General features: G+C 43.2%; 1 protein-coding gene across 6 annotated transcripts in view; it reads right to left on the bottom strand.

Moving 5' to 3' along the window:
- Positions 1-14,106, bottom strand: part of ANKS1A (ankyrin repeat and sterile alpha motif domain containing 1A) — a 105,173-nt gene that overhangs the window by 65,495 nt on the left and 25,572 nt on the right. For 3 of the 6 annotated variants that reach the window (XM_050911566.1, XM_050911567.1, XM_050911569.1), the window contains 6 exons: positions 10,996-11,076; positions 10,056-10,212; positions 8,075-8,137; positions 1,975-2,271; positions 1,217-1,292; positions 822-923 (listed from right to left, as the gene is read on the bottom strand). In XM_050911566.1, coding sequence (XP_050767523.1) covers positions 822-923; positions 1,217-1,292; positions 1,975-2,271; positions 8,075-8,137; positions 10,056-10,212; positions 10,996-11,076 — 776 coding nt within the window. The remainder of the gene's footprint in view (positions 1-821; positions 924-1,216; positions 1,293-1,974; positions 2,272-8,074; positions 8,138-10,055; positions 10,213-10,995; positions 11,077-14,106) is intronic. The other 3 variants (XM_050911568.1, XM_050911570.1, XM_050911571.1) reach the window with 1 other exon arrangement.

The raw sequence follows: 14,106 nt of genomic DNA, 5'->3' as shown, positions 1-14,106 counted from the left end.
TTACCTGCAAGAATTTCAGTTTTAAAGCCTATCTTTGTCTTTAATTTCAGAATAGAGATAATACCTACCAGCCTCACAGGCAAAGCTTAATTAAAAGTCTGCAAAGTGCTTTGAACCTGTAAAGCTCTCAAACACTAAGCATGAATAATGCACACCAGTTGCATATGCTTCTGATCTTTCTCCCCACAGCTGAGAGGAAATTGAGACAGCATAATTACAAGGTATGAATTTAGCTAAGATGCCACATTTCATTCCCTAACTTGGACAGACACAATGGGCCAAGCTTCTTTATAAACCACAAGTAATCAAGGCCTCTTCTGTAAATCTCATCTGCAAAATCCGTGCCCAAGCTTCACAATGAAGTGAGGAGTAGGATGTAAGTTCTGTGGACGACTATTTGCCTACACAGGCACATAAAGGATAGTTAATCCAAAACCATTTCTAAAGCTATTACTTTGCATTCTGCAAGTAGATTTAGGCTATCCTTAATTTTAATTAACTTCTAAAGTGAGTTACACAAAGCTCAATTAAGCCCATTTAAACTGTAAAAGTCATGCCACACTCCTTCAGCAAAGGAGCTAATCCCCCTAAATGCCCCTCTTGGAAGTTCCTCTGCAAACATTTGGTCTGGAGACAGTTCACCCGAGCGTTTAAGCATCATTCCTTCCAACACCTGTAAGTTTCTCATCGAGGGACCTGACCTGAAGCTGCTTTGCTTTCAGCACTTTCCAGGACTAGAGAACAAAATCTTGTACTTGCACTGGCACATTCAGCACCCCAAACTTTTCCCTCCTGCCCACACACAGAGCTACACCACTTACCTTCAATAAGAGCTGCTATGTGTTGGCTTTTCTGAGAAGGAAGTTCCCTCACAATATCCAGAGCGGTCAGGCCTCTGTTATCCTTTATGTTCACATCAATACCTATGGCAACAGGTATAGAGAAGGCAAAAGCAAGAATATTTTCTAACTATGTGCAAATTCATGTCTTCCATCAAGTCAGATCTTACATTTGTGATCATCACTGGGGGGAGCTAAAAAATGCTCTAGAGAGGCAGACCTAAAGCCAAACACCAAGAGATCATCTCTCCTGTAACCCTCCCCGAGGAACTTTGATAGCTGGTTGGAGAAACATGCTGCCACTATAAAGGGGTTTCCTCAAGTTCTGGGTGAAGTAATCACCACGTTATTGCTTCAAAAGGGCATCGTTCTCTCACCTGCAGCCAGCAATATTTGTACCACATCTGTCTTGCCAAACAAAGCAGCTTCGTGCAAAGCACTGCCTTTTTCAGTCTGCAAATTAAATGGAAAAATAGCATGAAGCTAGACAGTGAGGAATGGTGATGGAGGCATGTTTTAGAAGGTTACAGAAGCAATAAATATACAGCATCATATAAAAACTGTGTGCAACAATATCTACAGCTGAGGACAGACTATCAATATTATTACAATGCTGAGAATTTGGAATGGAAAATGGGGATGGTCTCTTCAGAGAGAGATGCGGGCCCAGGTTAGGGACCAAGAAAGGACTTTCTACAGCTTAGCAAGAGGTCATGTCCTGAAGAGGAAAGACAAGACCACCACATACAAGCTATTGCTGTGGAAACAGCATATTCACAAGTGGCTTGGTAGGAAGAGACACAGTTTGCCTCCACCGCTATCAAGAGCTCATAGTACTGCGGGGCAGAATAGCTTAGGCGAAAGGGCTTTTTTCCTCCCTCGCTATGTGTCTGGGGCTCTCTGTCCAACTAACAAGCAGGCATGAAGCACGCACAGCACCAGAATCCCTCTGCGCAGCTTCTTGGAGCAACCAAGAGCTGAACAAACAGCCCAGAGGAAAACAAAGCTATCGCTCATCTTTCATAAACAATCCCTCTGGCAGGAGGGTTAGGTGGAGCTCTCCATGCCACGACTACATGGGTTCTCCATCCCCCAGCAATCAGACCAGCTCTCCAAACACAGAAAAACTAGATACCTGATAGTTGCTATCCATGCCAGCATCCAGGAGGACATGGACTACAGTTTTGTGACCATTCCTAGCTGCCAAGTGCAGGGGAGTGTGTTTCTTAGTGTTGCAGCTTAAAAGATTGGGGTGAGCATTCAAGAGCATCTTCACGACTTCCAGCCTCCCATAGAGCGCGGCCAGGTCCAGAGGAGTCTCAAACTTGTTATTGCGCATGGTGGGGTCGGTCAGCTCCTCCAGAAGGACTTTCACCACCTCTGTGTGGCCGTACTGCGCAGCACAGTGCAGCGCCGTCTCGTTGTCATTGTTCTGGGGGAGATCACAAATGCCAGCGCGTCAGAACGGGGGAGAACAGAGCTGCTCCATGCCTCGCTCAAACCATTGAAGTTTAAATGCAAAAACAAGACAAAAAAAAAAAAAGCAGTCGGAAAGCAGAGAGCCCAGTTTGAAACAGGGCCTGGAGCAATGTTTTCACCATTTCGCTAAAAATTTATCAGGCAGACATCCCCTCATGAACTCATCAACTGACCCACCCAGTAAAAGCTTCAAAAACATTCAGAACAATAAGCTTTACTCAGATATGGGAAATCTGCTCTACGGGAAATAGGTGCTATATATGGAATAGCCTGCTTTCAAAGCACTGAGGTCAAAATCAAGGGACCATGCTGAAGTTTAAGGGATTGTCGAGCTGTATCTGGATTCCCATTAATTCTGCTAGCACTTGGGGAAGGCAGTCTGTTATTTGTCGGCAGCATCCCACACTTGGGGTGACACAAAAATAAAAGGCTGCAATATATGATAGGCAAACTGCAGCATGAATTCTATCTGCTGTAGCTTAATCGTCATCATTTCAGATTTAAACTTCAATTGTTTCAAATCCTACTTATCCTGATTATAACAGTCATTCCACCTTTGCAATTCTGAAGCTCGCAAGCTGGCTGTTTAGAGAAAGGGTGCATTAAGTTACATGCAGTTTGTGAATTAGAAAGCAGTGCAATTAGATCACTCCATTAACAAGCCAAGGTCTCAGGTCAACTGAGGGAAGAGATGTCCAAGCGACAAGAGAACACCTCCACAGTGAAAGCCAGATCCAATTAATGCATGCAGTATCTGTCAGGTTAAAAATCAGCAAAACAAAGCATTGAAAGACAAGCAACCTAACACATTTCACTTGCAGGTGCAAAATAGGAACATTGCTAGACTTAAAAGAGCCTTTTCTCAAATTAAATTCACCTCATGTTTCTAGTTTTACTACTGTGTGTTATACACAGAGGGATTTCGGTTTAAGGACTTTAGAAACAAATACTTATCTAACAATTTGACCCAAAAAACTTTAGTACAAACTGTTACATACCTCAACTGTAGCTGAATCATGGTTGAATTTGTCATTTTAAGAACAGTTCCCATTAAAAAAAAAAAACAACCAGAGAACGTACTTGTCTTGGAGTTAGAAATACTACTTTAGAAACTGAATTTGATCAAAATACCTTCCTTTTACTTTGAGAGCACATGCACTTTTTTGGATACCAGCCTGTAGGAGCAGTCAATATTTCGCACCATTTCACAACCACACTGCAGAACTTGCTCTGTTGTACAAGTAATTTAATCCTATTAACGTGTTAAGTCATTCTCAGGATTACAGGAGTCATGCATGCAAACTCCCATTTGTTTTCATCTGGTATTTGCATCATTTTTCAGCCACGTGAAAAGCATAAGGGAAGCAAGGAGTTCTGGAGAGGCTCTCTGCAGCTGCAACTTGTATAAAAGCAGAGACTAAGGAGGCAGGAAGCAGCAACAGCCACGTGCAGAAGTGAGATCCGTAAGAAGGTAAGGAAAGCATGGCATCACTGTTAGCACAGAAGTTCAAAGTCAAACAGGCTCTATACTTGGAGTGGCAGAGGCAGCCATGGTGAAGAAAGGCACATACAAGTGGACAGAATTACGGTAGAATAAAGAAGTCTGCACATAAAATATACATACAGAGTGAGAAGGGGAGAGAATAGAGAACTACAGAGATCACACCTATCAATCAGCTTGAGCTGCTGGTCTCAAGGCATTTAAAAGGTTGGTAAATCACTTTATTCTTATTTGACAGAGAAGGGAACCCAGGTATCAGTGAGCCCATGACACAGCCAGAGCAAGGCCCTCAGCCTGCCCCATCACATGAGGGAGGCTCGCTGCCGATTTTTGCAGAAACAGTAGATAACCCCGGCCCCTCTGGAGCAGCGGGTATCTGCCAAAGAGCCACGGGGCATATGCACTGCTCACGCCACACTAGCCCTGGCTACCGGGGATATCCACTGCTAGGACTGTCCCCCTCTCATCCCTCCCTGGCACAGAGACCATACCCCTCAAGGGGGCTTTAAAGCACGCAGCAACTCCAAACACCTGCCTAATGGCTCAGAAATGAGAACACAACATCCTTTAATAACATAATTGTTGGAGACTTCCCCCGTCTTCATTGCAATTTAGTCTAATTTTCCTTAAGCAGGTCAGGGCTCTGACGCTCGGGGTGAAATCCCCAGACTCTCCTCCTGCAACAGAGATCACCAGGTGGTAAACTCCCCTGAATCATTACAGCAAGTCTTTCCCCATCACAGACTGTGTACTGGAAACTCTTGCTATTGTATAAGTCTTTATTGCCTCCATTTTGGGAGAGTTTTGAGCAGCCAAAAATACTAGAGCCATTCCAGGCAAGGGAGTTTGCCTCCCTTCCCCGCATCGCCTCTCCAAGCACAAACCAGAGCGGAGCCTGAACAATGAGCATGAGCGCTCAGGCGTACATATTTATTGGAGATGGAAAAAGAAAATTCCTTTCCAGCAGCCAGAAGGCATATGGGTTCAAATTTCAAAACTTCTTAGAAAAATAAAGCACTCAACAGGGCCCAGGGGCTGCATTCTTGCAGGAATCCTAGCATCCTAGCATTCCCCCCAATTCACAGTTGGGAGTGAGAAGCTGGGCTTGTACGATGCCCGCCTACAGACCACAAAATGGGAACACAGGCAGAAATGCCTCTGCTTTCATATGGGCTCCATCAAATTTTTCAAGCCCTGGTAACTAGATACCACATACCATAGCCCTTATGCTCCTCATCAGACGCTAAAATGGAGAATCTACAGCCCCTTAAAGTATATCTGTCTGCACCCCTGTTCCTAACACACCGTAAGAGGGCTTCAATTGAAGAAAGGAAGACTTGGTTTAAATAAGGGAAAGTTTTATAACCTGCAAAGATTTGAACGGTCAAATAAACTGCCAAGGGAGACTACAGAGCTGTCCCTCTCCGAGGTTTTTGAGAAGCTGCTAGACAAACAGTGGTCAGGAATGGTTTAGGTAGACCTGATCCTGCCTCAGGGCTGGGGAAAGAGGGTATATTGCCCTTCGGTCCCATCCAATCTATTTCTAAGATTCCTTTGTAGGATTTTTGTCGGTGTGTGCATGTCTAACGGAGGCTTGCCCTATTAAAAACCTGCTATTTTGCTGCTCCAGTGACACACCTGATCCTAAAGCACAGAACAGGGATGCCCCACTGGCATGCACTCCACAAAGTTTCAGTTAAAGGCAGGCCAAAATGAAAGAGGAAACAAAAACATTAAGCAAAATCCAAACTTCACCAGGAGGTGACACCCAAGGCACATCACAACCTCGGGTACAAAGCAGGCCAGAAGAGTTGGCTGGAGCTGCCCGGTCAGTTGTACCATCTCCTTCCTTCCTTTTGCAGCACACGATTTCCATCAGTATCCCACACGGCACTGCCAGGAGCCGAGTAAGGACGAACAGGCCTCCTTCCTTCCTACAGGTGCCCAACAATGCCAAACACATTTCAGAAAAAAAAAAAAAAAACCCAAACGATCCCCATATGTCCAACAAGCTTTCGGGAGCTCTGCGGGTGGGTTCGCTGCCCGGTTTCATTTGCAGACTCCAGATGGTAGGCTTCCACTTTTCTCAGCAGCCCATTTAGATTTATAGCACTTTAAACCCAAATCTGCATGATTCATTTGCTTCCAATTAAAAAAGACAAAGGTAGTTTGTGCAGTGCACAAACCTGAGCTATGTGACAGCTTTTTCTACTTTGGTTCCTTCATACAAATTAAATAACCAAATTCAAGATAGCAGGAGTTACTGAAGCAAAGTTGCTGCTCCATTGCTTAACCTTGCTTCTATCATTTGCTTTTCCGAAGTCCTTCAGGCCTGTAACAGTCATACTGCAGGGACCTCCTATTGAACAAAAGATGCTGAAGAGGAAAGGGCACAAAAAAGCAGCTGTTAACTATTTAACTTGTAGGAGAGCAAGAAGCTTCTGCCTTTCTTATTTCTTCCTCAACAGGATATTAAATTGTAGTCCAGCCTTATATAAATGCTTTCCCCCTCTTCTAAATATCCAAAAATGTTTGGAAAGATGAAACATCTCGCTTCAACCATTTCTGTATGACATCCTATCCTGCACGGGAGCTGAGAAGCTGGAAGCACCAACTAAGCAAGGACTCTTACACTTTGCACCTGGACTTTTTGTGATTCTCCCACCTGCAGCCAGGCTATTGAGAAAACATCAAGGTTTGCATGACAGCTAGGAGTCCACATGTTCTTCATCAAACCTGGTCAGAAACTGGTGGAAAGCCAGTCAGAACTTGTGATGAACCCAACAGATTGTGTACAAATCATCTCTCTCTCCTTAAAACCAAGGCAAAGATTTCAAAAACACCAGCCTTGTTCTCGAGAGCACTACAGCCATCTTGAAAACTGAACTGAGAGTTTAAAATAATGCACATGTCAAAAATATAAAATCCAAATTAGAATACTTTGTAAACAAAAATCCACAAGTAAGTGAGCTCACTGTATATTTCATCTTTATATTCCTTCTGCATTCAACATTTTAATGCTGGAGTGCATAAGATTTTACTCTGTTATTGACAATGTTTTAGAAAGCACCTTTCAGGCAACCGAACTGCTCGACTATGATGCTTCCACAGAAGACATTTGTTGTTGTAAAATTCCCATCTGGATTTTTGTAAAAATCACCAATACGGATGAGCTTCATGTAAATATATTTGTGCTTATAGAGGTATGTGCTAGAGTATTTCCTGAAATAGAAGTCTGCAAAAACAAACGTAATTCCCAGCGGAATGTGTGTTTTTAAGGTACTGCAGATCAAGCAGAGTAGAAGTTTTAACTAAACTTTGAGAGACAGAAATCTGCCATGGATGGCTGGATCCAAAATAATTGGCTGGAAGCAACTGTGGCGTGGTGGCTTACAGCAGAAGTATCTCATGATAAATCAGCAGACTATTATGCCATCGCTGGCCTGCAGCTTCCCTTAAATAAAAATGAAAAATGTTGTCTAAGAAAACACCACCAGGAACTTTCTTATCTGCTTCCTCAATTGCTCAGCCTCAGTGCATCGTAAGTGCTGATGTCATGCCTTTTTGTAGCTCAAAAACAACTAAAAGCAAGAGAGGAGCAAAATAGGCAAGAAAACAGGAACAGAAGACTAGGGCTGAAGGGTCAGACGACACAACAGACTTAACATCAAAAAAAGAGAGACTGATGCAATAAGCAGGACATGAAGGACTTGGGAAGGGAGGCATGAACATTACAGCCTTCCCTTCTCCCCACCACCACCAGAAGAATTAACTGTCCATTCAAATGACAAATACAGCATTATGCGTTTTGCAGGAGAAAAGGCATGAAAATTCACTCCGAACAGCCCACAGAGAAAATGCATCCAAGTTTAAGCAGGAAAAAAAAAAAATCCTTCTCTTTGCATTTATCAGCAACATTAGCACATGAAACAAAACCTAAAGCATTTTAATTGAAATAACATTACCTTTTGGTAGTCATCCAGCCAAACCAAGCAAACTGACCATCACCGTGAGTCCTACAAGGCTAAGCAATGAAGGAGCCCCCAGGAAAGTAAGGAAAAGCTTCCCTTAAATTATGTTTCTATAACTGCTTTGAAGAAAGAAACCCACAGTAAATAAATGGTTGCATTTTACTTTTCCCCAAGCAGCTGCAAACTGAACAGGTATTATTGCAACTGGCTGACATGGCACCTGGAAGCACGCGAGTGCAGCTTGGAGTAATGATGCAGTGAAATGCTGACAGCAAAGTACACACCTTGGCATTGATATATGGGTCAAAGGGGCCGTACTTTTTGAGTTCTTTGATCTCAAGAGCATTCTACAAAAAGGAAGAGGAAAAAGAAAAAAAATGTGATAATGAAATGGGTGAGATATAGCAACAAAGCAATGGGTGACTCCCAAGGGGTGGAAATGACAGAACACAGCATCTTGTTCCAGTCAAAGCTATTAACAGCAGAAGCCATTCCAGCTGCCGATTCCTGTAACTTGAACCACTGTGCGTTTCATTTACAAGACTCCAAACACAAGCAGCACAGGCTATTCGGCTGACTCTTCTCATTTAGAAAGGTTCCTACTAAACAGACATTAATGAAACATTACCTGGAAGGATTACACTGAGCTTTTAATCTTTTGCAAAGGTTTCCCCTATACCTGTCCTACTTGGAGCAGAACAGTTTACACTCAGGGTCCTCAGTCAATTCTTATCAGATTGATTGTAAACAGCTAACTACACTTCTCAAATCTATTTAAACAGACTGAATGCCTGCAGCTGTGCCTGAAGACATTATTAACCACAGCCCCAAACTGGAAAACTATCAAAGACATTAAAACACATACTCTTAGTTATTTCTGCTCAATTGAGGAGTGGTAGTGAATAGCATTACTACCATATTTTTCATTTCGTGATGCTTCAGAAGCAACCATTTAGCCTTGGAGCAGCCTGATGCATCAAGTTAGCCGTCTTATACCAAGGAACAGAAAACTTAAGCATGGCACTTTGGTCCCCACTAAGTATGGCTGGAAGCAGGATTAGGACTCCTAAACCCGACTCCGAAGGGAGTTTGCTCCTCAGCTTCTGAAAAGTGTATACTGCAGATCAAAATTAAACAGCAGAAACTCACAGTTCCCAGCTGCTCATCTTGACTTTTACCGATTTTGCCAAACTTGAGCCATGAGTATGTGACCTACTTGTGAATTCACTTCTGAATGAATATACATTTTTAGCCTTGTGGTACTAAGGCAGACAAACTTATTTTGGTGTACTCCTGTCCTCCTGGATGAAAACCTGAGTAGTTTAGGAGTTGATTCACAGGGATTAGATATTCCTGCCTCAGGGACAGGACAACCAAGTAGCTTTAACCGTCTGATTTGGATCAGTTACTGCAGGTCTGCCCAAGCTCACTCAGCCATAAGTGGTTCAGTAACACTGCTCAGCTGGCCTCACTCAGTAAACCAGTTCCCTTACCCAAAACTCTTAAACAAAAGAAATATTTGGGTCTTCTAGCAGTAGCATTTCAGAAGTTCCCTGGAATTGTAAGATACCTGCTGACTTTCACGGGGAAGTTACACGGGAGCCAGCCCTCCAAAGTGGACACAGGGGCTGCCGTACAGAATAGCTGTCTCATAGAAATCAATCCCTCTGCATCCTAGACCAAAAACTATCAGCTTGACAAAGGGAAGAAATCCACCAGATTTTTTTTCTTGCCTGATTGAGAAAATAATTCTTTAAGATTAAGCTAGGGATTTATCTGGGGGGAAGTAGGGTTAAAATTATCTTACAACTTACGAATTAGTTAACTGGAGCAAGTGCTAGAGACAAGCCAGGAGAGTAGCTAAGAGAGCATGGCCAAAGACTAAACAAAGCTGCTTTGATTAGTTCCCAAAGAAGGGAGCCAATGTATCCTTTGACAGAACTAGAAACCTTCTCAGCTATCCAGCAACTGAAAGGAAAAACTATGGGTTAGTTTTAGAAGCCCAGTATGAAAGCAGGAGTCCACTTCCTAGGTGTTGAGTGGTTCTCATCTATATATCTCTGTATAAACATATATACCTTACTCATTCAACCACTAACTCAGAACTGGAGGTATTTGCTTTAGGCAGTGCCCTTCTTATCCCGTTAGCAAGTAGGACTTTACAACAATTGCTACTAGTTTGGGAAGGGTCAGGAGTCAGCTGAAGCAGTCTCTCTCCATCCGAGGGAAGCCATTCAACAATACATTAGAGAAAAATACGCAGACCTGCTCATTCACTTTAGTATGTGAAGGTCCTTGGTGGATGAGGAGCTTCACTATGTCTGCATCTCCTTTCCAAGCTGCCAGGTGAAGAGGGTAACAGCCTTTACAGTCTGCCACATTGGTCAGTGCATCGTTCCTCAGCAGAACCTCCACAACATCCCTGCAAGAGAAGGAAACTTGAGTCCATAAGATATTCAGTCCTTGTTTCACCGCTTACATTCTGTGGTAAGTATTTTACAAAAAGTTAATCTGAACAGGAGTATTTCAGAGATCCTCTTGAAATGTGATTTTTAAAGCGTTCCTATTAAATGCTGCCCAAGGAAAAAAAAAAAAAAGAAAGACTGCTGAGATGAGCTCAGGAGAGATCTATGTTACCTTCATACTAATGGAGCTGAATAGGGACTGAAGTCATCCACAAGCCACTCTGGTGAAAAGTGAATTGCACCAGCACAATGAAGATTAATAAAGATTTTAACTATTCAATTTCTCAATATCTTAAGTAGCAATGAACAATACAAGATTTACCACACTGAAGACTGGAGTTACTTAAAAATGTAATACGCAGGAAAGCAAATTTTAAGTGGTGCAGGCACAGCAACACATTGGACACCAGACAGACTGCAGAGGACTGTTACTGGAGAAGCCACCTTTAATATGTTGTTGTATCTTATCCAAATTGCTTATAAATAAAAGGGTGGTTGAAAACCTCAGTGTTTCGCCAAATTCTTAAAGAGATGTACAATCATACTGCACAGCAGCCAATGCCGCTACAGCTTCTCTGCACTGATGTTCTTCACTTCTTGTCCTGAAGATGGTGTAGTGCTGCACCATCGCCACATTTTCAGTGGAAACAGCATTAGACTGGTGAATGAATTACACAGAAACCATAGCTTGTAAAGCACATAGTATCCCCTATGATCAAAGGCATTATAAGATGACTCACTTATGACCATTCAAAGCAGCATGGTGCAGTGGAGTGTATCCAGTACTGTCAACGCAGTTCACATTTGGCCCTCTCCAGATGCTGCAAGACAGAAAACGTACAGGGAACACTTAGGCATACACCAAACAGACGGACAGCTGGCAAGGACAAGTTTCAGCAGAGTTCTCACACCAAGTTGGTTATCTGGAAGCAAACCAGTGGTTGGACAGCTGTGGTTAAGAGCAGGAATACAGAGAACAGACCGCACAGCACTGTGTCAAGCAGAGGGGTTAGTGTCACAAAGCACACAGCCGGTACAGGGATTCACTACTCAATGCTTTATCAGACCATCCTGGTTTTAAATCAGAGCTCCCACGTTCTCCTGCTACTAGACATCTTTCAGCCATACATGTGCTTGCCAAAAAGCATCTTCAGAGGAACATGTGTCTATTAAAGTTAACCACAAGAGACAGTAAACCATCAACCCACCACTAATTCACACCCCTCTGAAGAATTTTGATGGGTCTGGGAAATCCTCTTCCCTCCATGGCAAGAGTCACTAGGGGTGTAAGCCAAAGACTGTGGGACACAGAGCCTGCTCTTGGTCACCAGTGTGATTCCACGCTGACTTCTTACTGTCCAAAAATCACTTCCATCTGACAGCTGTTGGCAAGCTCTATGAAAGAGTAGGTGGTCTCCAAGCACTTCTGAGAATATAGTTAACTTCCCTCCCTCGTTCAAAAGGCGAACACCAAGGATTTAAGGATTAACCCTGTAGAGGATTAATCTTCCCCCTAACCCCTGCAAGGTATCCTATTTAAAACAGTGGAGAAACGCATGTGTAAGAAGCTGGCACTGCTCTTGAGCTTGCTGTTAAGGGAGTCTGGTTTCTACTGCCACCTCTCACCAGTGCTACCACCCTCTCCCAGAAAGGGCACGTGAACTCAAATCAATACGTTCTTATAGGCAAATTGAAACCGCTCACCTTTCCTGAAGACAGCCCTCTCCATTACAACCCATCATTCCTTGTATGCTGCCCTGTTTTAAACTTAATACTTTCACAAATTATAAAGGATTTATTATAAACCTAGACAATCACGCTTTTGCTAATATAGTACATTTTCCTGCCTTGTTTTCTTTAACTAGGGGTATAACTTCACAGCACCCTCTAATCCCCAATTTAATTGGTTTAAAATAAAGTCAACTGTTGCTCTTTATGAAGTAGGTCTTTCCTGATCATTTCATTTCCTCCCCAGCATGTAATCGCTACGACTCATTGTATGATACAGAGGCAGCCTGAGCAGTAACTAGGTTTTCTAAAATAACAGTCATTACTAGAGGGCTCCTAGCCAGAAAAAACTCTATACCACAGTGTATAAAAGCAGCAGGAAAGGCACCAAACCAACAGGAATCTCGTGCAGACCAAGTGGAAACTCAGAAGTAAACTAAGCAGCACGCTTGACTCTCAAGCATGTTTCAGGTGGGATTCAGGACCACGCTCTGAAATGGAAAGTCTCTCCCCTCCAAGTGACTCTTGATCCGGCAGAGCATTATAAAAGGCTTTGCAGTCCTGAGACAGACACGAGCTCCACTAGAGGAGAGGCAGCTAAGGGGAAACTTTATCCAAGAGGACAGGGAAGTGAGCCACAAAATCCAATTTGCAAAGGATCAGAAGGCTTATTCAGAAGCATTCCTGCACACCACCACACCACACGCTGTCCCGCGCTTCAGAAGCAAACGGCAAGCCAATACACGCATGCAATGCATTTCAAGGGCTACTAACATTGTTTGCAGGATGATGGCTTAAACTACGTCCAGAACATATGGGAGACACCAAAAAAACAATCAGATTGAGTCCACAAGGTGCCCTACCTCATCCAGCTGCAACAGTCCTGAGTACAAAGGGGACCTGAGTAATTCTCAGGCTCTGGTTTATTTTTGGCAGTGGGCTCATGCAGTGTGGTTGCCCAAATAATTTATTGCTGGATTTAAAGCGGCAATTAATGGTTAAAACTAGTGCCAGAAAGACTTGCGTGTAGTCTGGAGCAGTTAGAAATACTGCACCTGCGCATCCCCTTGCACAGGCTGCTAACCTGACCAAAGCCAGAGAGTTCAGTGGTTTTACATATTAAACAGAGCTGTGCTTTGATTCTGAGCTCAAAAAGCTTCAGGGTATACATATGAAAAACCAGCAGCATTTAATACAAATGTTTCTTTCAGCTGAAGTTATGAGGTAAGGAAAACCAAGGTTAGTGGTGTAACGGGCATAAACCAAGTCACTTGCTCAAAGGGATCCGCCTAGTCGGCAGCAAGACTGGGGACTGGAGCCCAGGATCTCCGTCCCCATCAGAGCATGGTCTGTCTCCCTGAGAGAAAACACACTTCCATAAACTTCCTTAGAAAATTTTCTGGTTAATGCTTTAGAGTAAAATGCAAAGTTCACTCAAGGGACTGGGAGGAGGAGAAAAGTTGGAGTCCAGGATGGAGCTGGTTCAACAGCGAGTGCTGGGTATTGCAGAAATCAACTGCCAGGATTTTAAGATATTTAAAAAAAAATAAAAAAATCTGCTGTGTCCTTTCCTCCCCCTTGCCCTTTTATTCTTGCAAATAAAGAAAGCTTTTATCAAAGAAAGGTCAAATCACCCAGAAGTTCAGACTGGAAGGATCCAAGAAGAGAACTATTTATATTTAGATGTGAGGACTGCAGTGAAGAATATCAATCTCTTCCCTCCTCTTCCTCTCCAGCTCTGCTAGGAAGGCTATATAGTTCTCCTGAGTTAACAGAAACCAAGTCTTTCATCCCATTTTTATTTATGCAATGCACAGCATTAAAGTGACAGACCAAGATAAGGTCCTGAGCTTCTCATGTTAGATCTAAGCACAGGAAAATAACTCCACTATGGTCTGCAGAAACTAGGAGTCGGAAAAAACACTGGCACGGGAATGTTACTTCTGAAAGATACTGCAATTCCCTCAGAGCACTATTTGCAGTGCCTGGTGCATCTGATTTGAATGACATCTCAGGCATTATCTGTAGGAACTGCGGCAGAACTACTGGAAGCAAAGCCCAGGCTGTAATCTAAAATATTAGGAAACCCCCCTCAGACCACTTTGGGGAGGAGGTGGGTACTC

Source organism: Gymnogyps californianus, chromosome 27, assembly GCF_018139145.2.
Source record: "Gymnogyps californianus isolate 813 chromosome 27, ASM1813914v2, whole genome shotgun sequence".
Lineage (NCBI taxonomy): Eukaryota > Metazoa > Chordata > Aves > Accipitriformes > Cathartidae > Gymnogyps > Gymnogyps californianus.
The sequence above is the reverse complement of the archived record's forward strand: the minus strand, read 5'-3'. Positions and strand labels throughout refer to the sequence as shown.